Here is a 24,339-nt window from a genome sequence, read left to right on the forward strand (position 1 = left end):
TAGCAAGAGATCCGAGTGCGCTACCAAGGTCACGTGTCTCGGGCGTTTGCCGCCCGGGATATTACTAGTTCTTCGTTCCACGTGACTCGCATCCTCGGGGATGATTGGTCTGCCCGAGGCACGTGGCCAGGACCGGGGGCGGGGCGGACGGAGGGGTGGGGTCGGGGGCGGAGCTGGAGGGGGCTGGTTCGGCGCGGGGGCCGTTGGCTCCAGACAAATAAACATGGAGTCCATCTTCCACGAGAAAGTGAGTGTCCGCGTTCGGTGGGAACCTGTCCGCGGCGCGGTGGCGGTCGTGGGGTGCGGTTTCGCGGTCTGCCGGAGTGCTGGGTGGGGCCCGCGGCACCCGATCCCGACCTTGCCGAACGAGGGGTGCCGCCTGCCTGCTCGGCCCGGGTTGGGGAGCGTCCCCCACGCCCCCACGGCACCCTGCGCCCCTGCGGCACCCGCTCCGGGAGCCGGGAGAGAACGAGGGCCGGGCCGGGCCGCGGGCGCCGCCGGGCGGGCTGGCTTTGGCGATTCTCCGCCACTTTCCGTAGCCTTTTTGGAGGATTCCTTGTCTCCCCCAGCTCTCCTGGGGTCTGGCTAGTCACCTCGCTGGACCCTTTCCAACTCCACCAGCCCACCCTTGGCAGAATGAACTTTCCCTTCCCTGGGCTCTTCGGTTCTACAATGGAATCCTCCCCCATGCACTTAGATCTTCGGGGTCTAATTCGTGTCCTGCAGCAGGTTCGTGAGCCTTCCGAGGGCGGGGACCTCGGCTCGCCCATTGTAGGGCCTGACACTTAGGAAGTGCAGTAGGGAAGTCGTCACAAGAGTTTTTATTACGGAATGTTTGGGTTTGGTTTCTTTTGGTGTTCCATCTTTCCGGATCGGGAGACCAGCTTTGGTTTTAAGTATTAGGTGTGAACTGAAATAATTTTGTTGTGATCTGCCTAGCCTTGTTCTCACCTTAATTCTCCAGTGGCCACACACTTGAAGATAATGTCTGTGGCATCCTGAGAAACTGATCTTTTCTCATATACAATTATCAATCTATTTGGGTGTGAGCGAAACCTTCCTCCGGACAATTTTGGCATATGATATCTTGTTTCATAATAGTTTCATGTTTGGAAAGGACTGCTAATGAGGCTATTATTTAGTAGGAGCAAAGGTTTTTTTGTTTTATTAAGTACCTGTTAGTGATCATTCATCCAAGACATGTAAAAATTCACGCATACATGCATGACTGTCAAAGCAACGGCAGAAAAAACATGGCATAAATCTGTAGTGGTAAATTGTTAAGTACAATGCTTTTTAGAAACTATTTCAGGGCTGGGGAGATAGCTCAGTTGGTAGAGTGCTTACCTTGAGAGCACGAGGCCCTGGGTTCAATCCCCAGTACCGCAAAAAAAAAAAAAAAAAAAAAAAAAAAAAAAAATTTCAGAATTTTTAGAAAATATTTAAGAATGTTTTGAAACTGGAACAGACTGATTTTTATGTGTGGGGATGGAAGGACTCGGCACTACAGTTAGCACTAATCTTTTGAATTGGAGTGATTTATTAATTTTGGGCAAGAAAGAATTAGTAGTAGATTGAGAACCATGCATGTTGTGTGTGTCTGTGTGTTTTTGAGCCCACAAACACACTGAATTACATCCCTGCCCTTCTTATTGTTTATTTTTGAGATGTGGTCTCACTGAATTGTCCAGATTGACTTGCAACATGCAGTCCTCCTGCCTTAGCCTGGATTTACATGTGTGTGCCATGGTGCTCTTGCATGTACATATTTTTATAATTAATTTTCAAAGGCTTTGGCATAGAACAACATGTTTCAGCATCAGTGACTTTGGACGTTTTCTGCTTGGTGAGACTCATACAATGTTTGTTGGAAGTAGTGAGGATTGAACCCAGAGGCGCTTTTGCCACAAAGCTACATCCCCAACCCTTTTTATTTATTATTTTTAAAGACAGGGTCTCACTAAGTTACTTAGGGCCTTCCTAAGATACTGAGGCTAACCTAGAACTTAGCAATCCTCCTGCCTGCCTCATCTCTCAAGCTGGTGTGCCACCTCATGCAGCTTCTTACATTGATGTTTCTTTTTTTTTTTTTTTTTTTTTGTGGTGCTGGGGATTTGAACCCAAGGCCTTGTGCTTGCAGGGCAAGCACTCTACCAACTGAGCTACATCCCCGCCCCCACATGATGTGTTTTTAATAATATTGTTACTTCATTTGGATTGATTTCAGGAAGGACTGAACCTGAACTTGATGAGCCTGCATGCCCGTAATCCAGCTATTTAAGAGACTGAGGCAGGAGGATGGAAAGTTTGAGGCCAATGAGGCAGTTTAATGAGACCCTGTCTCAAAATATTTTTTTCTTTTTTAGACAGGAGACTTTTTTAAAAAAATATATTTTTTAGTTGTTGATGGACCTTTATTTTCTTTATTCATATGCATGCGGTGCTGAGAATCGAACCCAGTGTCTCACACTTGCTGGGCAAGCACATTAGCACTGAGCCACAACCCCAGCCCTCAAAATAAAATTTTTAAAAAAGGGCTGGGAATGTAGCTCCGAGGTAGAGTGCTCACCTAGCATGTGGGAATGGGAGGCCCTGGGTTCCATCCCAGCACTGCAGGAAAAATAAAAAGAAGTTGTTGAACACTAGCCTGATGAAAATCTACACACCCAAAAGCGTCATCTGAGTTTTCAGCATGTGTATAGACTAAAAACACTTCCTGCTGGGCGTGGTAGCACATGCTTGTAATCCCAGCGACTCCACTGGGGAGGCTGAGGCAAGAGGATTGCAAGTTCCAACCCAGCCTCATCAACTCAGTGAGGCCCTGTCTCACATAAAATATAAAAGAGGGTTGGGGATGTGGCTCGGTGGTTAAGTGTCCCTGGGTTCAATCACTGGTGCCAAAAACAAACCACTTCAGGAATACATTTATCTTTATCATCAATTTACATGTCCCTAGCAAGTAAAGACACTTAACAAATTAAAGTTCTGTCATATTTCAAGAGAATGTACCTGTAACCATTGGGCCATTGTTAATCAGGTACTCAGTCCATTCTGAGAATGTTTGAGCTTAATGTACCATTTTTCAGAGTATTCTCTTCCCTTCCACAACACATTTTTAACCCTCGAGCCAGAGACCCAACTTTGGCTCTGAAAAAGAAAAAAAAAAAAAAAAACCCAGTGTAGGTAGGGATCTCTGCCTGCAGAGAGCCTTGCAACCTGTCTTCCTGGAACTTTGGTTTTCCTGTTTTCTACATTGAGTACCCTTACTAAGTTAGAATGTGAAAGCCGATGTTCACTGATAGATCTCTGCTGTCTGAGATAATAGATATTTGAATGGATTGCAAGAGTTCCTTAGCTGGACACAGTGATATGTGCCTTAGTCCCACCTACTCTGGAGGCTGAGACAGAAGGGTCGTTTGAGGCCAGCCGAGGCACATAGGGAGACCCCCATCTCAAAAACTAGCAAAACAAACAAGCAAAAAACAGTTCCTCGAGCATCTAAGATGTATGCGGTGCTATTTAAACTTCTCTGTAGTTAAAGTTTTGCTGACTATATATGTCTCTATCTCACACACACGCACACACACACATATATACATATATGTATATATATATTTTATACTAGGGATTGAACCTAGGGGCACTTAACCCCTTATTTTTGTGCTCTATTTAAAGACAGGGTCTCACTAAGTTGCTGAGGCTGACTTCAAACTTGAGATCCTCCTGTCTTAGCCTCCTGAGCCACTGGGATTACAAGAGTATTCCACCATGCCCAGCTTCTATCATATATATATATATATATATATATATATATATTTTTTTTTTTTTTTTTTTGTGTGTGTGTGTGTGTGTGTGTGTGTGTGTGTTTCCCAACTGTCTAAAAATATAAGAACTATTCTTAGCTCCTGGAGCAGGTTGAATTTGGCCCCAAAGCTAAAATTTGCCAAACCTTAACTTAAACCCTGTACTAAATGACCAATAACTGCTGGTTTTGTGGGGTTTTTTAGTTCTTTCTCTGGCGCTTGCTTTCTGTCTCCCCCTCACCCCCGCCCTGTAAGGGCACTTAACCACCTTGCCACATCCCTAGCCCTTTTTTATATTTTATTAGAGACAGGGTCTTGCTGAGTTGCTGAGGCTGGGTGCACTCATGATCCTCCTGCCTCAGCCTCCTGAGCAACTGGGATTACAGGGTTGTGCCACTGCACCTGGCTAGATGCTTTCTATCATTTTTGTTACCACTTATGTTGCCAGCTGCTCTTGGTGTAGTCACTGTGTCATCTGAATTGGTACTTTTAATGTAGTGTGAAATGGGAATGAGAACCATGAAAAGATGCTGGATGTTGACTTTGTGACATCCATTATGCCCTTCTGTGCTTGCTGACTCTTAGCTGTCTTTAGGATATTTAGGATTGAGGAAAAGCCAAATTCCAAGTAAGTAGCTTGAGAAAGTGGTAATAGCCCAGACTTTGAAACTCCTACCTGGGTTTGAACCCCAGCTCTGCCAGGTGGTGCCTGAATGATCCTGGACAAGGTACTTACTATTGTGCTCCAGTCCCTTCCATAACATAAGGGTACAAAGCGTCTACTTCAGAGGCAGTAGTTCTTAGAAGCTACCTGGGAGTCTGACAGTGCTACAGAAGAACTAGCCAGTGCTTTTGCTCAGATCCCTGTGCTTTCTGGACCTCATGCTAAGGAATGGGAGAGGATTGGGAGAGTGTAGCTCAGTGGTAGAGCGACCTAGTATGCTTGAAGCCTTGGGTTCAGTCCCCAGCACTGACACAGCAAAAACACTGAGGTGGGAGAACACCACGAGGTCTCTCACCATGGTGACTCTGACTTGAGGGATAGTGACCTCTCCCATTCCAACCCATTTGTCCCTTGGCAAACTAGAGATTGCATGCCCCTGCTAGCCCATTCCTCAGAGCACCCTTAGGGTTGTTCCTGGTTTCTGTAGTAGCTAATGGTGTCTCTGGGGATTTGAACTTGCTTCAGATTGGTCCTCAAGACTGGGGGTAGTGATTTGGTTGCAGTTTCCTTTCATGGTATTAGAAAATATCTTGGTAGACCCAGAGGTGCAGTTTGTTCATCCTGGAGCCCAACAAAATAAAATCTGGGCCTGAAAATCACAGAATTTCAATACACTGAACATTAAATAGAAAAATGAGCTTCTGTTCTGCCTGGGTAAGTACTTGATTAGAAAGAGGTAGCTGGGGGTAGTTCGAAGGTGGAGGCAGAGTAGGAAAGTGGATAATTTCAGGTAGGGTCATTAACATGCTTTTTCTCCCCCCATGTAGAATTTAATCTATCTTGTGACAAAGTGCTTCTTAAATTTGGACTGATTAAGCCAGGTGTAGTGGAGCACACCTGTAATCCCAGATGCTGGGGAGACTCAGGATCATAAGTTCAAGACCATCCTAGGCAACTTAGAGAGACCCTGTCTCAAATAATAAAAAGGGGTGGGGATGTAGCTCCGTGGTGGAGCATACACAAGGTCCTGGGTTCAGGCTCCAGTAGGCAAAAGGAAAAAAAATGTTCTTTTCTTCCATTAAATTGTATTACAAATACAGAGCTTGATATTTCCTACAGCATTATAGTTTTACTTGGACAGTCTTTCATTTTAAAAGTTAATTTTTATAAGTGCTTAATTTTTATAATTGAAAGCTATGTTTTGACAGATGTTTTATCAACCATCTGGATGTCACTATTTTGATATATTAAATATGGTGATCATAATATGTGAACCCCAACTTGAGGCATGTATCATAAGAGCAGCACAGAAAATTTGCATTTACCCGTTTCCAGAAGATCCAGTGTCTGGCTGGGGATATAGCTCAGTTGGTAGAGTACTCGCCTTGCATGCACAAGGCTTCACCTGGGTTCAATCCCCAGCATCGCAAAACAAAACAACAACAACAAAAAAAAAAACAGAAGATCCAATGTCTGGTTACCATATTAGGTAGCTCTTGTTAACAGGTGTAAGAACACACAAGTCATGAGTACAGCCCATTGAACCCTCACAACATGAACATACATGTAAACAACACGTGGGTAAGTAGAGGAGATGTACCTACATCCTGAAGGCCTCTTCTCCGGAACACTTTCTCCCACCAATTCTAATTACAACCAATAAGTTTCGCCTGTTTTGAGCTTTTGTAAATGGAGTCATACAGCATGTACTCCTTTCTGTATCTGGGTTTGGTTTGGTGTGGTTTGGTTTGGTTTTTGCAGTGCTGGGCATCAAACCCAGGACCTTGCACATGCTAGGCAAGTGCTGTACCACTGAGCTATACCCCAGCCCGATTTTCTTTTTCTTTTTTTTAATAAATTTTATTTTGTAGTTGTGTATCAACAGAATGCCTTTATTTTTATGTTTTTATGTGGTGCTAAGGATCGAACCCAGTGCCTCACACATGCTAGGCAAATGCTGTGCCACGGAGCCACAGTCCTAGCCCTCAGTTTTCTTTTTTTAAAAAAATTGTATGAGAAATTTATCCATGTTGTTATAGTTAGTTATAATTAATTCATTCTCATTGTTATAGAGTATTTCTTTGGAATATAACATGATTTATTCTTTCATGTCAGTTATCCATTCAGATAGTCTCCAGTTTGGGAACCATTACAAATAGTGCTTTATGAACACTCTTATACATGCTTTTGAAGAACGTGTTTGTGTAAAGTAGCTAGTATCAGAAATGCTAGTCACAGGGCTGGGGAGATAGCTCAGTCGGTAGAGTGCTTGCCTCTCAAGCACAAGGCCCTGAGTTCGATCCCCAGCACCGCAAAAAAAAAAAAAAAAAAAAAAAAAAAAAAAAAAAAAAAAGAAATGCTAGTCACAGGGTATAGATATTTAAACTTTAGCAGATACTCTAAAGAGTTTTCCAAAGTGGTTATACTAATTTACACTCCCCTTAGCTTGAGAAAGATTTTGTGTCTCTAACCTCTCCACCACTGTAGCTGTTTGAGAAAGTGTGTAGTAGTAACATGCTGTGATTTCAGTATGTTTTTCCCTGATGACCACTGAAGTTGAGGACCCTTTTGTGAATTTTTAACCATCTGGCTCTCTTCTCGTGAGATGCTTATTTGTCTTTTTTTACCTCCGTCCCCCAGTAGTAGTAGAACATCTGCATGTCCCTTCACTTCACACTACATTATTTGGTGGGACTTGATCGAGGCAGCAGAGACACAGTAGAAGGAAAAAAGAGGTAGATACAAAGAAGTCTGTCACCATTTGTGCCTGTGACTTGAGAGTTACCTCTCTGCTCCAACTCACTCTCCCTTACCAGACTATGAAGATAAACTGATTGCAGTCTCATCTTAGATGCCTCAGTGCTGTCTTTCTGCTCTGTTCATATGTATGCCCTGTATCTTTTTCAGCAACTACATTTTTGTTCTTACAAAATGTATCCATCAGGACAATTTTGTATCTTGCAAAGAGGTGCTTTTTTTTTTTTTTCCCCCCAGTGCTGGGGATTGAACCCAGGGTCTTGTGCTTGTTAGGCAAGCACTCTACCAACTGAGCTAAGTCCCCAGCCCTAAGAGGTGCTCTTTGAGGTCACCATCTACCATGTAATGTAGTTCAGAACAAATTGCATGTCAGACTGCCTGACTTAAGGAGTAGACCTTCTTGGGGAAAGACAGTTCAGGAGACCAGAGTTAGCAGCAGAAAATGTTCTCCCATCTGCCATTGTCACATGGAGAGGCAAACCTAAGTCTTATCCTCCCACAAGTCCCCATTCTTTTCCTGGCTTGCATATTGTCCTTGCTGGCTTGTCTAGGAGTGCACTTTCAGGGTCATTGTGGGACAGTTCTGCTCATTGCACTCTCCATAATTGTGTACATCATTTGCAGTATTTCCTGAAGAGAACCTCAGTTCTAATGCTACAAGCTTAACATGGTACAGAATTTTTCTCACCTTTACCAATTTAAAAAAAAATATTTTTTAGTTGTCAATGGACCTTTATTTTATTTATTTATATGTGGTGCTGAGAATTGAACCCAGTGCCTCACACATGGTAGGCAAGCGCTCTTCCACTGAACCACAACCCCAGCCCACACCTTTACCAATTTTTTTTTTTTTTTTTTTTTTTTTTTTTTTTGCGGTGCTGGGGATTTGAACCCAGGGCCTTATGCTTGCAAGGCAAGCACTCAACCAACTGAGGTATATCCCCAGCCCCTTTACCAATTCTTGAAATCTGAAATTCAAGGACAAGCATTTAGATTCAGTAGAGATTAAAAGTATAAATGTTCTAGTGATTACAGCTCCCTTTCAGCCTTCATCATTTGCTATGTAATCTCCAAAGGTGAATTTAAGTACTGAAAATTAGATATTCTAAATGTTTTTAAAGAGTAGATTTTGGTAAAATATGAGATTTGATAGTTGATGTTTGTTTACTAAACTCAAGTTTTTGATCAGATAACTAAATAATTATAGTTTTATTAATGGTAAAACTGTAAAATAAATGTTGATAAATAATACATATATCAATTAGGTTTGGCTAAATAAGAGGTTTGGTTCAACTATATTAAAAAGTTAATGAGGGGCTGGGGAGATAGCTCAGTTGGTAGTGTGCTTGCCTCGTAAGCACAAGGCCCTGGGTTCAATCCCCAGCACCGCAAAAAAAAAAAAAAAAAAAAAAAAGTTAATGATTAGAGGGCTGGGGGTCTCAGTGGCAGAGTGCTTGCCTAGCATGTGTGAGCATGGGTTTGATTCTAAGCACCACATATAAATAAGTAAAATAAAGATCCATTGACAACTTAAAAAATTTAAAAGTTATTGTTTAAATTTTGCAGAAGACACTGCAAATTTAGCTGGCGTTGTGGTACACACCTATGATCCCAGCAACTTGGGAGGCTAGGGGATTGCAAGTTTGAGGACAGCCTCAGCTACTTAACAAGATCCTGTCTCAAAATAAGACATTTTTTAAACAAGGGCTGGGGATGTAGCTCAGTGTTCAATCCACAGTACTGGGAAGTGGGGAGAAGAAGAAAAAGAAGAAACTATACAGATCCACTTAATAAATCACATTTGAATTTTTTCTTCTGGAAATTTTAGCAAGAAGGCTCACTTTGTGCTCAGCATTGCCTGAATAATCTATTGCAAGGAGAATATTTTAGCCCTGTGGAATTATCTTCCATTGCACATCAGCTGGATGAAGAAGAAAGAATGAGAATGGCAGAAGGAGGAGTTACTAGTGAAGACTATCGCACATTTTTACAGGTACTGATTTTAAATTCACTAAGTCACATTTTTTTAAAAATGTGGGTACTGTTGAGAAGAGGACAAGCCTTTCTTCCTGTAGGAATCTGACTTGCTAATTATAACTCACTCTTGACTTTGTAAATGGTAATGCATGTGTTATTTTAAATTATGCACACTAATGACGGTTTTTTCCTCCCCCTCCCCCTTCAACTACCCATAAAAATGAACAGCAGCCTTCTGGAAACATGGATGACAGTGGCTTTTTTTCTATTCAGGTAAGCAGTTGCAAGCCCATACAAAGGGCTGTATCCTAGGCACTCTTTAAACTCAGTTAATGGCTGATGTGGAGGATCTTTTCACAGCCTTTTACATGTGATGGTAGGACCTTCAGAAATCCCTCCAGTAGATTATCCACAGAATACTAGATTTTTAAATAGATAAATATGAACACAAAGATTACAGAATCTTCATTTTAGAGTGGGATGTATAATAATCACTGTTTTTTCTTTCCACATTTTTTGTTCATGCATTATTATTCATATTGTTGGAATTTGTTATTACATATTTGTACATGCATACAATATAACAATATAATTTGGCCAAGATCACTCCCCATCATTTCTCACTCCCTCTCTGCCTTCCACCCTTCTGTCCCTTACCTTTACTGATCTCCCCTTGATTTTTTTTAATTATCAGTATCTTTTTTAAAAAATGTTTAAGTCGTATCCAGACACAATACCTTTATTTTTATGTGGTGCTGAGGATCAAACCCATTGCCTTCCACATGCGAGGCAAGCGCTCTACCTCTGAGCTATAACTCCAGCCCAATCTCCCTTTGATTTTTGGGAGATCTACTCCACCTTTCTTTTCCTTTTTCCTTTATAGTTTCCACATATGGGAGAAAGTATTCAACCCTTGACCTCCATAATAGTCACTTTTTGAGAGAGATTACTTATTTTGTATCTGTGTACCTTAATTCTAATAAGTCACAATCTTTTAGATTTACTATCTCTTGGGTCAGTTTGAAAAAATGCAATACCTTCTTACTTACCTTCCCTTTAAATTAACCTTTTAGCTTTATGGTCTGTAGCTTTCGATCTATTTTTTTTTTTTTAATTGCTCCATTTATTTACTTTCATGCTAAGTGCACATGCTGTCACTAAGGTACATCCCCAGCCCTGTGGTTGTTTATGCACATTTGAGATTCTTTTGTCTGTGGATGTGTCCTGTTGCTGGTAGTATGAGGCTCCATTTTCTCCTGGGAACTTGCTTCTGCAGATTTCTTTGTTTCCATTCCACTGTGCTACCCTCTCTGGATGCACCTCATTTGGCCACCTTTCCACACTGTGTCACTGTTAGTGGTGAGGGCCACTGCAGCTGGATTAGGGTTCATCTGCCCACTGTGTTGCAGTCACTTCCTGTTTGTGCTGTTACCTGGATGACTCGCTTCTTTATTAGCCACCTTGAAAGACAGAGAGTGAATTTTCCCTCTTTTTCTCAGACAGTTAGAAATAATCAGGTTTGCATTTTGTTCTACAAATGACAAACTCACTACTTTGGGGATCTAAAAACTATGAAACTCGCAGTCTAAATCCCCAAGAAGAACTTATTTTAATAAACGTGTGATTACTGACAATGCAGGTGGTGAGGCGGATGTAACTTTCCTAATGCAGTGCCCGCAGCAGCCCCATTATCAGATATATGTAGTGAACTAGTTTTAAGAACAGCATTGATAGACTGGAATACACATCTCGATTTTTGAGGCAGTTGTATGTAGGAATTATGTATTCTCTGGAACATCTAGGAACTCCCTAAGAAAAAAAACGTGTGTGTGTGTGTGTGTGTGTGTGTGTGTGTGTGTGTGTTGTGAATTTAGTGATGTCTCTATGCACATGCACTTTTATAAAAAAACCATAGCCTTTTAGAGAAATGTACATATGAAGTGGAATTATTTGCATAACTAATATGACTGTGCTTCTTCATTTTGAAAGTTGCTATTTTTTTGTTTTTTAAACAGGTTATAAGCAATGCCTTGAAAGTTTGGGGTTTAGAACTAATCCTGTTCAACAGTCCAGAGTATCAGAGGCTGAGGATTGATCCTATGTAAGATTATCTTCATTTTTTGCTTTTCTTGCATCTCTTTATCCTAAATTTTATTTTTAAAATTGTAATTTGTTAATGAAGAAAAATACATTTGAATGTTTTGGTTATCCCTGTTTCATTCCCATAGACTTCCCCTATTTCATCTTTTTGATGTCCATGAGTATCTGCCCTCTAAGTTTCCTGTACCCCGGTCTTCGTATCGGCACACAGCTGACCTGAGTGGTGCAGAAGGCTGTCATTTTGGCACAGCATCACTAAGCTGCTGCACAAAGGTTCATACAATTGTGTGACTTTTAAAAAAAAAAAAAATCAATGATACTTAACTGTAAACATCTTAAATTATCACAAATTTTATGAATACAGGCTCTTACTATTTCAATTTAATATGTATTTTTTCTTTTCTAGAAATGAAAAATCATTTATATGCAATTATAAAGAACACTGGTTTACAGTTAGAAAATTAGGAAAACAGGTAATATTTCTGCTTTTTTCTTGTCTTTTTCATTCTTCACTCTATTTGACACTAAAACGTAAGGATCAGTACCTTTCAAATGAAACTGACCATAAATGTAGATATGGCATTGGTTCAGTCTTTTTCTTTGTTTGGCAGTGCTGGGGCTTGAACCCACAGCCTTCTGGCTGATAGGCAAGTGCTCTGCCACTCAGCTGTATCCTCAGCCTCTATTCAGTGGATCCAATCTCCATAGATAGATATTTGCCATTTTAAGAGATAATTTGAGTTTCTTTTATAGACATCTTTGTGGCAACCATATATAATTTATCATAATAAAAGTTTTATATTTAAGATAGTGCAGATGTTACTTTTCAGTGGGGTTTTTTGTGGTGAATGTGTTCTGCCAGTTGCCTATCACATTTATAGATTTGGATTTAGCCTAGTACTGCCACAAAGCCTGATACCATGTCAACCAGTAATAAAAGTATGCTATCAAGATTGCTTCAGTGTATCAAGATTATTTAAAGAATTCCAAAATGCCTTCTAATATATACGTCTTCATAAAATCACTTCTAGTAAAAAGAAAAAACACAATGTGTTTTGAACAAGCTTTTTGAAGAAACAGAATCATTTAAAGTTCTTTTTTTTTTTTGGGTGCTGGGGATCGAACCCAGGGCCTTCTGCTTATAAGGCAAGCACTCTACCGACTGAGCTATCTCCCCAGCCCCTTAAAGTCTTTTTTTAGTAGAATTTTGAATCTTTGATAGAGGGTTATTAAACCAAATTGTACAATAAAAAAGAATGAACTTGTAATACATTTAGCAACTTGTATGGCTTTCAGAATACTGTGCTGAAAGAAGCCAGACACAAAACACTATTTTTTGTGGTTCCATTTATGAGAAAGTCCAGCTGGATGTGATAACCCATGCCTGTAATCCCAGCAGCTTGGGAGGCTGAGGCAGGAGGATCATGAGTTCAAAACAAACCTCAGCAAAAGCAAGTCGCTAAGCAATTCAATGAGACCCTGTCTCTAAATAAAATACAAAATAGGACTGGGGATGTGGCTCAGTGGTTGAATGTCCCTGAGTTTAATCCCTGCTACCCCCTGCCCCACAAAAAAAAGTCCAGAAAAATGGGAACTAAGTGACAGAAAGAATATTGACCAGTGGTGTGGTGTGGGGATGAGGAAGGAGGGAAACAGGGAGAGACAGAGGGGCAAGGAAACCCACTGTGTTGAATGTGTTTACTCCCTTGGTTGTCTTGATGGTTTCATGAGCAGACACATGTTAAAACTTTGAAATTGTAGGCTTTAAGTATGTGCAATTTATTACTTGTCAGTTATGCCTCAGTAAAGCTGTTTAAGAGAATAAAATGAGTGAAAAACAAAACAAAAGTGAAGAAAGAGTGCATTAAGTGAAATCAATAGGGCTGGGGTTGTGGCTCATTGGCAGCGTGCTCACCTTGCTCATGTGAGGCCCTGGGTTCAATCCTCAGCACCACATAAAAATAAAATAAAAGTTCAATCAATAAAAGATAACTCAGGGGGCTGGGGTTGTAGCTCAGTGGTAGAGCTCTTGCCTCATATGTGTGAAGCACTGGGTTTGATCCTCAGCACCACATAAAAATAAAGATATTGTGCCCGTCTGCAACTAAAACAATATTTAAAAAAAAAAGAAAAAAGAAAAGAAAAGAAAATTCAGAAACAATACCCAGCTGTCATCTTTTAGGTTGGTCACCTTGAAGCAGCTTTCCCTTACCTGGGGCTGTAGGTCAGTGATAGTGCAAGAAGGCAAGGCTCTGGATTCAGTCCCTTCACCCTCCTGAAAAAAGTTACTAAGGTCCTCTCTGAGGAGCAGAGAGGGAGTAAAGATACGTAGAGACTCAGTACAGGTCACCCGGAGGGAGGCGACTCTGGGAGAAACCAAGCAGGAGGCTGCCAAAATGATTTAACTCTGGGTTTGATTTATACCTTCAGAAGTTTTTGTTTATTTATTTTTTTCTTGCAGCACTGGGTTTGAACTGAGAGCCTCGTGCATGCTAGGCAAGCGCTTTACCCCGAGCTACAACCCCAGTCCCTATCTTCAGAAAATCGTGGTCAAGAATTAGATATTTCGCTTTTTTTTTCCTGTATAACCACTGGGTTTTTAAGGTTTGAAGACATAGATTATACAGGTTCCTTTGTATATTGATTTGCAGAGAAACTTTCATTATTATTTTGAAGTTTAGTTCTTCAAAATAGAATTTTCACATTTTGAACTAATTTACCTCTGACCAGTACAGCTGTCAAATTTTGGTATGTTATCTTTGGTTCTGATTTATATTTTTGTTTAAAATTTATATATTTTTTTCGCTATGGATTTTGTCTGAGGTATCTATATAATGAAAGAGAAGACTGGAAAAAAGTACCATCAGGATTGTCAAGGGCTGGGGATATAGCTCAGTTGGTAGAGTGCTTGCCTTGCATGCACAGGCCCTGGGTTCTAATCCCCAGCACCACACACACACACACAAAAAAAGGATTGTCAAAATCTAGGAAAAGTAACTGTTCATAATATTGACAATAACGTTGAAACTTTTTGTATCCTGTGATTTAAGGTAGTACCTTAAAAGGAGTTACCAATCCTGTTAATTACATGTGATAAGTGTTTTGGAGATCATGTTGAAGTGAATTAGTGATTATAAATTCTCTTCTTGGAATGTCTGACTTTCTCACAATTGGGTTCTTTCACCAAAATTGTCAGTAGAGGGAAAACTTGGTGTGGTTGTTATATTTTTTCCACACCAGTATGATATGATTAGTTATTGATGCTTTGAAAAAAAGATTTAACCATAATTATCAGCAAATACATTATAAAGTATTATCAGTTTCTGTTTGGGAGGTGGTTTAAGTTTATGACTTGAAGTTGTTTTGTTTGTTGTGTTTTCCTGTACTGGGGATTGAATGCGCGTGCACTCTACCACCCAGCTACAGCCCCTTTTCATTTTTTATTTATTTACTTATTTTTTAAAATATTTTTTAGATGTTGACAAACCTTTATTTTTATTCGTTTATTTATATGTGGTACTTATAATGGAACCCAGTGCCTCGTGCATGCTAGGTGAACGCTGTACCACTGAGCCACAACCCCAGCCCTCATTTTAATTTTTATTTTATTTTATTCTTTCGCAGTGCTGGGGATTGAACCTAGGGCTTTGTGCTTGCAAGGCAAGCACTCTACCAACTGAGCTATATCCCTAGTCCTTGCTTTTGCTTTTAAAAAGCATTTAATAGTGATAAATCTATGCCATTTTAGTTTTTAATCATAACTATTCATTTACTTTTTAAAAAATCTCAGTTTGGCATATTTCCATTGTTTAGACAAGCTTACTAGTGGGCTATATCTATTAACATGTGAAACTTCTTTATTTCATATAATATATAATGTACACTAAAATGTTGACTTTTTTTTTCCAGTGGTTTAACTTGAATTCTCTCTTGACGGGTCCAGAATTAATATCAGATACATACCTTGCACTTTTCTTGGCTCAATTACAACAGGAAGGTAAATAAAGTCTTAAAATTTTGTAATGTTGTCTTTCAAAGTAACTAAATAAAACTGGGTATCAGGTGTGAGCAAAACAAAATTTTTTTTCATCACATCAGAGGCAGTGAAGTCTTTATGTTTCGGGTGGTGAGCTTTAGGCTGGGATTTGGATGATCCTGTTCAGTGTGAGTCCTCCCTGACACCTGCACCTCCCCTGAGCCTGGGACTTCCTTGCAGCCCTTCTGAGTAATAGTTTTTTCTTTCGTGTCCCACTTCCCACAGGCCCAAGAGAAGGGGTGGATATTCTTCTTGTTTGTCCTTGTTCCTTCTAAGCCACTGTTCCTCCCTGTAAAGTCCAGCTCCTTTGAAGTACATGCCCTAGACTACACTGTATGTGCCCTTTCAGAGTCATCCCTGAGCTGCCTCTGTTTTCAGTGGAGATTCTAGCATTCCTTTATGTCCCCCTTCAATTTCTTATATCATTCTTAGTGATTTTTACATCAGTAATTAGTCTAATAACCTCCTTACTTAAAAAAGATCATTGTCTTCACTTTCTCTTTGTCATTATTACTGATTATAAATGCTATCAAGTCCAGTTATAGGCATCCTGTTCTTTGATTACCACCTTCTGTCTTTATGCTGTGTTTTCTGTTTTTCCCATTCTAACAATTCTTTAAATTCTATCATGGGACCCAGATACTCCCCTTGAACAATTACGTTCTTTTTTACCCTGCTTATTTTTCACCTTACTTCATTCTTCAATTTCTTTCCCTTTCTCCCTCCATTATAACTTTAATGACAAAAATCAGAACTCTAGTTAAAATCATATTTGGTCTTGGCCATTCCTGTATCAGAGCAACAGAATATGGTTTAAAAAATAACATAAAATATGTTGATTGGTCTTTAAGTTTGTGATTACAGATTTCAGATGATCCCTTGATGTGCTGCCTGACATGTCTATGTGTTTTCTTAGTAAATTCATGTACCATTTTCCAAGATGATTATGGCATAGCTTATCTCTTTAAACCTCTGGCCACTTCCAGCTAACTTCCTTACACCTTGCTTATGGCCTTCACTTATGTTCTGTTAAGAACGTGGAAGCAGTTAAAATAGAACTTCATTATCTACCAGCAAGTCTGTCAGCTTGCTTCTATCTCTGCCTGTGCTTTGAACCTGTTAAAACAGATGAACTGTCCCCTGCATCCAGCCAAGACCAACCTCTCCTGTGGGGTGGATCCCAGCTGTTCTTACCTACTCAAGATGCTCCTGCTTTTATCTCTTCACTTTCTGGGGTGATCATTTCCCTTCTTTTTAAATTTTATTTTATTCCTTTCAGTGGAGAAAAAGTTCTTTATCTCCATTGATCAAAAAGGAAAAGTTTCTCTTAATTCCATAGAACTCTGACTGCTTCCCATTTTAAATTTCCTCCTTGAAGTCATCTCTAGTGTGTGTCTCCTATTCTTGAACTCATTCCAGACTTGCTGCCAAAACCAGCATGTTACTGAAAAACCTTTCTCTGTCACCAGTGACCTCCATTGCCAATGGTGGTATTCAGTTCTCAGTCTTCCTTTTATTTGAGGGTGTAGTTGATTATACCCTTTTATAGGCACAACGAAACAAACTGATTTTAAAAATCAGATAAACATAAAAAGAAAATAATGTCGTGACACCTGCCTCATGTACCCTTCACCCAGCTTTAATGGTTATTATAGCTTTTTGTTTGTACCTTGCCTGCTTCTTTCCACTGTTTTTTTTTGAAGCAAATACTGGATATTTTATTGTTTTCCTCTGAAATGTTTTCTTAATTTTTTTTTTTTTTTGCAGTGCAGGGGATTAAAACCAGCACTCTACCAACTGAGCTAATAAAATTTTTAAAATGAAAACTTTAAAAAACTATAGCCAGAATACTGTATTTATACCTTCAAAAATTTAACCACAGTGCTCTTTTTTTTAAACTGTCGATAGGCTTATATTTTATTCATTATTTATATGCTTTGCTGAGAATCAAACCATGTTCTTCATACATGGTAGGCAAGCGCTCTACCACTGAGCCACAAGCCCAACCCCACCATACTGCTGTGGTGAACCTGTCAATGTTCAAATCTCTAGTTTCTCCCTGGTTGTCTCATATTTTTATAGTTCAGTCTGGTTTGAAATAAAGTTCAGTGATCGCACTCGATTGAGTCTAACTGTAGGACCCCCTCTCTTCCTCATTTTCCCTTGATTTATTTATCTTAGTGGGTGGAAGACGAGCCGTCAGTCCAGCTTCCAGCGTTCTGGATTTTGCTCATTGCACCCTCTTTTCCTTGGGCCCCTGGATACCCTGTAGGCTGGTCCTGAGTTTCATAAACTTGATCAAATTCAGGTTGATTTTGGGGGGAGATTGAAAGATTCCACAGATGATATGGCTCTTGATAGTTGTCTTTTTGTGATCTTAGCTATTAGTGACCAATGCCTAGATCCTTTTTTCACTGAAGTTTGCAAAATGGTGATAGTTTATATAGGAAATGCAGAATAAATATTTCTTTTGGAATTGCGTGTGTGTGTGTGTGTGATTGAACCCGTGCTTTGCACATACCAAGCACGTGCTCTATTATGTGCTCTGTTACTGGGTTTACACCTCCACCCCCTTTGTCAGTTTTTAAAACAAATTGGTTTTATGTGTCCTCCAAAGGTGACCAAGTGATTTTTAAATTAATCAGTTAAAATGAAGTTTATGTTTCAGTCCTTTGTAACTATTATTCATATTAATATTCAAATTGTACCATCATGGACCAGTGGGAACATTTTGGAGTTCATTCCCAAGTGTCTGACATGACCATTGTGGTCTTTTGAAGGCTTACTTTCTTGTTTAACAGGATGTTGCAGGCTTATCTGTGCATTTCCTGCCCTCATTTCTCCAGGGATACCTGGTGCCTTTTGTTAGTGGTATTCAGAGTTACAACCTGAGTGCACGGGCCTCCTAAGTTCATAAAAAAATTAAATTGGATCAATGTAACTCTTTCCAAACATGAGCTACATGTTTGTCATTTTGACTAAATTTTGTATATTAACCTCCTGTTTTCAGTTAGAAGAGGTGTGCATGTGTGGGTCGTGGTGGCCAGCAGCTGTTTGCACATCTGACTCATTTTACCCACATTCCCCATTGTTACACACATTATCTATGTCCTCATATCAGCTTGGAGTAAGGTTCTGGTGTGGTCTGTTCAACACTGAAGAAATCAAGACAGATGGGTAAAATGATGGACCACACTGTGCAGGCGGGGAGGGGAAGAGCTTTGGATTGAACCCACACAGTCCAAGTCTAAATCCTTCACTCTCCCCGACTCCTTTACTAAACTGCCTCTCTGTTCCTATTTAGTGAGTAGTCTGTTGGATCAAGTGCTATATCAGTAGGACCCTAATAAACTATTCCCTTTGTTTCTAGTCACTCTGGGAAATAGCTATTTGAGTCTTTTTTTTTTTGACAGTGATTTTTTTTATTAAAATATTTTTTATTTTTACAGGCACATTTTGATTCATTGTACACAAATGGGGTACAACTTTTCATTTCTATGGTTGTACACAATGTAGATTCACACCATTCATGTAATTATACATATATATAGGGTAATACTGTCTGTTTCGTTCTACTGTTTTTCCATCCCCACCCCCTCCCACCCCTTTTTCCTCTAAACCATCCAAAGTTCCTTCATTCTTCTCTTCTCCTCGTCACCCCCCCCCCCCCTTTATATATTGTCATGCACTTATCAGAGAAAACATTTGACCCTTGGTTTTTTGGGCCTGGCCTATTTCACTTAGCATGATAGTTTCCAACCTCATCCATTTACCAGCAAATGCCATAATTTTATTTTTCTTTATGGCTGAGTAATATTACATTCTGTATATATACCACAGTTTCTTTATCTATTCATCTGTTGAAGGACGCCTAGGTTGGTTCCACAATCTAGCTATTGTGAATTGAGCTGCTATGAACATTGATTTGGCTGCATCACTGTAGCATGCTGATTTTAAGTCCTTTGGGTATAGGAGTGGGATAGCTGGGTCAAATGGTGGGTCTATTCCAAGTTTTCTGAGGAATCTCTACACTGCTTTCCAGAGTGGCTGCACCAATTTGCAATTCCACCAGCAATGTATGAGTGTGCCTTTTTCCCCACATCCATGTCAACAGTTATTATTGCTTGTGTTCTTGATAATAGCCATTCTAATTGGAGTTAGATGAATCTTAGGGTGGTTTTAATTTGCATTTCTCTAATTACTAGGGATGAAGAGCACTTTTTCATATATTTGTTGATCACCTGTATATCTTCTTCTGTGAAGTGTCTGCCCATTTCCTTAGCCCATTTAATGTTTGGGTTCTTTGTATTTTGGGTGTAAAGTTTTTTAAGTTCTTTATAAACTTTGGAGATGAGTGCTCTGTCTGAAGTGTGTGTGGAAAAGATTTTCTCCCACTCTGTAGACTCTCTTTTCACATTATTGTTTCCTGTGCTAAGAAAAAACTTTTTAGTTTGAATCTTCCATTTATTGATTTTTGCTTTTATTTCTTGTGCTATGGGGGTCTTGTTAAGGAAGTCTGGTCCTAAGCCAAGTGATGGAGATTCGGGCCTACTTTTTCTTCTATTTGGTGAAGGGTCTCAGGTCTAATTCCTAGATCCTTGATCCATTTAGAGTTGAGTTTTGTACAGGGTGAGAGACAGGGGTTTAATTTGCTATTTGAGTTTTAAAGGTGGAAAAATTGAGGCTCAGGGACTTAAGTAATTTGGCCTAGATTAATACATGTGAGAATCATCATTTGAACCCAGTTCTTTCTGCATCTTTAGCTCCCTGATACTATGCTCCCTCTCTGTCAGTTTTGAATCTCTTGCTAGTTGTTTTAGTTTATTTTTGCCTTTTTTTTAGGTTATTCTATATTTGTTGTTAAGGGTGATCTACCAGATTGTGAAGCTGACCAGCTTCTGCAGATGATAAGGGTCCAACAGATGCATCGACCAAAACTTATTGGAGAAGAATTAGCACAACTAAAAGAGCAAAGGTATTTACAGTATAAAATATAAAACAGTATTTCATTACAAGAATTAAATTTTCTTGCTTGCATTGAATGTGTGGTCTTTCAGAGTGAGGGCTCTTTTTTAGGCCTTTCATTTTACTTTTAAAATTTTATCGATTGTTTATGTTGGGAATTGAATCAGGTTCCAAGCATGTGTTTTACCACTGAGCTATACCCCAAGCCCTCTTGTTTTTTTCTTTTCTTTTTTTTTTTTTTTTTTTTTTGGGGGGGGGGGTGGTGTGCTGGGGCTCGAACCCAGGGCCTTGTGCTTACAAGGCAAGCACTCTACCGACTGAGCTATCTCCCCAACCCCCCTTCCTCAGCTTCCTGGGTAGCCAGGACTATAAGCGCATGGCATTGCACCTGGCTAGGATTTATGTTTCAAAGTTTATGATTCAAAGTTGTTTTTTTTTTTTTTTTTTTTTTTTGTGGTGCCGGGGATTTGAACCCAGGGCTTTGTGCTTGAGGCAAGCACTCTACCAACTGAGCTATATCCCCAGCCCTCAAAGTTTAATGAATCAGTTTGAACCAGCTCTTTGAATTACTTAAATGTATTAACTTAGATTCACATTACGATACTACCTTCATATTACTAGAGTCTATCTGACAAAACTTTTTTTTTTACTTAAAATCTTTAGTTTGCTAATACCTTGATATTATGTTTAAAATCGAAGTCTAGGCAGCAGTTACTATGATTGCTTTTGTTCTTTAGAGTCCTTAGAACAGACCTGGAACGAGTCTTAGAAGCAAATGATGGATCAGGAATGTTAGATGAAGATGAGGAGGATTTGCAGAGGGCTCTGGCACTAAGTCGCCAGGAAATTGACCTGGAGGATGAAGAAGCAGATCTTCGCAGGGCTATTCAACTCAGTATGCAAGGTATAAATATTGTACTGTGTACTTTATTTTTGAAGAATTGGTTCAGATTATTCTTAGTTTACCTGGAAGTTAGTGTATTGTTAGTAGAAGTTCTTTGACAATTACTGCAGAAGCTATGTATAATCAGCTTTTCTTTTAGATTTCTTGTAACATAAATTGCTTTTACAACCTATATTATATTAGGACTATATTAGTTTTATTTAAGAAATGTAATTATATTTTAATTTATTGTTATTTTATTTGGCTATTAAACTACACTAACACAACAGTTAGTATAACTAACTCCTTCATAAATGTATGCCATTGGATGTGATAGAAGGGCTGGACTGAGAATATAAATTGATTTGACAAATCCAACACTTACTGATTATGCAACTTAACGCTTAATCCTGCTTTTTGGTGGGCCCACTTTTTTAGTGATATAAACCCATCAACAAAAAAAAAAAGATCTGTCCTCTCTAAAATGTAGGCATAGAAAAATGCTGACATAGCTCAAAGTGGCTAATTAAGTGTGAAGTGGTTTATTTTGTAGTTTTGTTTCAATCTAATTCATACAAATTGGTTTCTATACTCTTAATGAAATTACTCATCAACTGAATTCCTTAAAAGTCTAAGTATAATTGAGATTCCATTTATACAAAGATAGTTTTTATCCTGAATTTTTCATGCCTCCAGGCATTCCTCTGAATACTCCATGTGCAGTCCAGTCCCAGTTTTTACCAGTCAAGCCCTGTTGGATTAGCCTAGTAATGGACAAAGACCAACTTTTATTATCGGAGGTGTATTTATAAAATTCTTTTCTTTTACCAGTTTACAGTTTGGTTGAATCTCTGTTGTAGTACCAGATGTTGAGAGGAGGATCAAGAATGGGTTTGTTTAGGATCATCTGCCTTATGCGGGTTTGAGGAACACCTTGCCTTTGAAGGTGTAGGTTGTTTTAATAAATTAAAGAGAGCACACAAGTGTGATGCTTGCGGCCTCTCATGCCAGGTTGCTCTTTATTTTCAGTACTGCCTCGTCACACCTGGGTGTCCGCTTTGGTGGTGGCAGATGTGAATTAGACTTGGAGCACCTTAACCATGAGGCTTTCACATCTCTTCCGATGTTTACAGAGTAGGAGCAGAATATGTCTTAAGAAGAAAGCTTCTTAAAAGCTTGTTCAGATAAGAATGAGCATCATCTCTTGAATTGTAGAATAAAACAATTGCTTTTTGTTTTGTTTTAATTTGGTTTTAGGTAGTTCCAGAAATATATCTCAAGATATTCCCCAAACATCAGGTACAAATCTTACTTCAGAAGAGCTGCGGAAAAGAAGAGAAGCCTACTTTGAAAAGTAAAGTAGTTGGTACAAATTAAAAGTTGCTTATTTAATATTTGCTTTGGCTATTTTTTCTGTTTGTAAATGTCTGTTTACCGCCTGAACTTTATGAATGTTTAAATGTACTTAAAAATTTTTACAGCAAATAAAGTATAAAATGAATGTAGTTTTAGGGAAAAACTTTGCCCTAATACTGGGTAAATTTAAATGAAATAAAGCAAAATAAAACTTGTGAAATTTTGTTTATCAAAAGGAAAACAGGATTAGGGCAAGGGAAGAACAATGCCTGTTGATCCTTTGTGCGCAGAATTAGTTAATGGGAGAAATAGCATTGGAGGTAGTGTGCACTTCCACAGAGATGGTGGTTCATCATCCTGCTCATTGCCACTGTAGATGGAGCCTGTAGGCCTGTCAGCCTCAGGGATGCAGAAGTAAACTGCAAATCTGAATTTTTAACTCCTAAAACCATATTTTGTGTACAGCTTTATAAAGTATTCACAAAAGAAATTTTCACCCTATAAAAATATTTCCCTTTTCAATAACTATCATTCGCAATTCTTCTTCCCTTTTTCTTTTTTTAAAGGAAAAATAAAATCAAGATGTCTAATAGATATTTAGATTCTCTGATCTGGGTCAGATCAAAAGGCCAGTGACTGAACCCCATCCATTAGTTACTGTATTTCATCAATTTGAAGATGTACATATATCTACTTTTCTACATCTCTGAAATTGAGAGGCATTTTACAATCATAATGGGCAGTATTTTATTGATATCTAAAATATTGGAGCATTTTACATCTGATGGTATAATGAAGATAATATTTACTTTTTCCTTTTCTGTTTTTTTAAGTCACAACTCAGAAGTATATGAAAGAAAGTTCTGATCAGCTGTCATCCTATTAATGTGAGATATTTCTAGTCTTTATTCAGTGATAGATTTATGGATTTAATTATATTCAAAATTTTAAAATAGTGATTGCCACGTTTTAATTTTAAAATTAACTTAATTTTTTAATTATACTAGACCTCAGATTTTTACATATATGGAGAAACTAGTATAATGAACCCCTGTTTGCTTAGATTTAATAAATGTTAGCACATGATCAACCTCATTTTTTTTTTATGCTCCCAGCTCTCAATTCTTTCCACTCTTCTATCCCCAGGCCTGGAGTATTTTGTAACAAATCACAGGCATATTATTTAATTCATGTTACCTAATTCATAACTTTAATATGTCTCTCTAAAATACATAGATTTTCAAAACATGTAGCTAAATCCTTTTGTCACAAAATAATCACATAATTATTAATAAAAATTCCATATCATCAAATATCTAGTGTTAAAAATAACTTAAAGCAACTTAAGTGGATGAAACTAATATTCTAGCAAATTTATTTTAAGAAATTCCAAAATTAAAAGCATATTCCCATCATCCTTCAATAACCAATATTAGTATTTGGGTACCTTGTCTTGTCACACAAAGACATACATATTGTATGTTAGCTATACCCATTTTCCCATGTTGGTAGGATTCTTCATATAATAGACTACATGGTGTTTCATAAAGTGAATGGATGTATCTTATTTGTAAACCTTTTGATTTTTGCTATTATGACTAATGGTGCAGTGAACAATCCTTGTACTGACTCTGTGCGTCTTTCTCATCTTTTCCTCTAATTACTCTGAGGATGTCAGATACTGGGTTACTGGATGAGATCATTTTTAAGGCCTCAGTACAGACAGATTTCTAAATTGCTTTTCAGAACAGTTCTTAAATGATACTTCTACCACATTTATTTCAGACCTTTTTTTTTT

General features: G+C 38.7%; 1 protein-coding gene across 2 annotated transcripts in view; it reads left to right on the top strand.

The window, feature by feature from the left end:
• Positions 1-178: 178 nt before the first annotated feature.
• Atxn3 (ataxin 3) overlaps positions 179-24,339 on the top strand; it is a 38,642-nt gene continuing 14,481 nt past the window's right edge. Inside the window, exons 1-9 of one of the 2 annotated variants that reach the window (XM_047540488.1) lie at positions 179-247; positions 9,053-9,217; positions 9,430-9,474; positions 11,217-11,302; positions 11,708-11,774; positions 15,211-15,298; positions 20,180-20,312; positions 21,040-21,206; positions 22,443-22,539. In XM_047540488.1, coding sequence (XP_047396444.1) covers positions 224-247; positions 9,053-9,217; positions 9,430-9,474; positions 11,217-11,302; positions 11,708-11,774; positions 15,211-15,298; positions 20,180-20,312; positions 21,040-21,206; positions 22,443-22,539 — 872 coding nt within the window. In that variant the 5' untranslated portion in view covers positions 179-223. The remainder of the gene's footprint in view (positions 248-9,052; positions 9,218-9,429; positions 9,475-11,216; positions 11,303-11,707; positions 11,775-15,210; positions 15,299-20,179; positions 20,313-21,039; positions 21,207-22,442; positions 22,540-24,339) is intronic. The other variant, XM_047540489.1, reaches the window with a different exon arrangement.

The sequence above is a fragment of the Sciurus carolinensis genome, chromosome 2, assembly GCF_902686445.1.
Source record: "Sciurus carolinensis chromosome 2, mSciCar1.2, whole genome shotgun sequence".
NCBI classification, from domain to species: domain Eukaryota; kingdom Metazoa; phylum Chordata; class Mammalia; order Rodentia; family Sciuridae; genus Sciurus; species Sciurus carolinensis.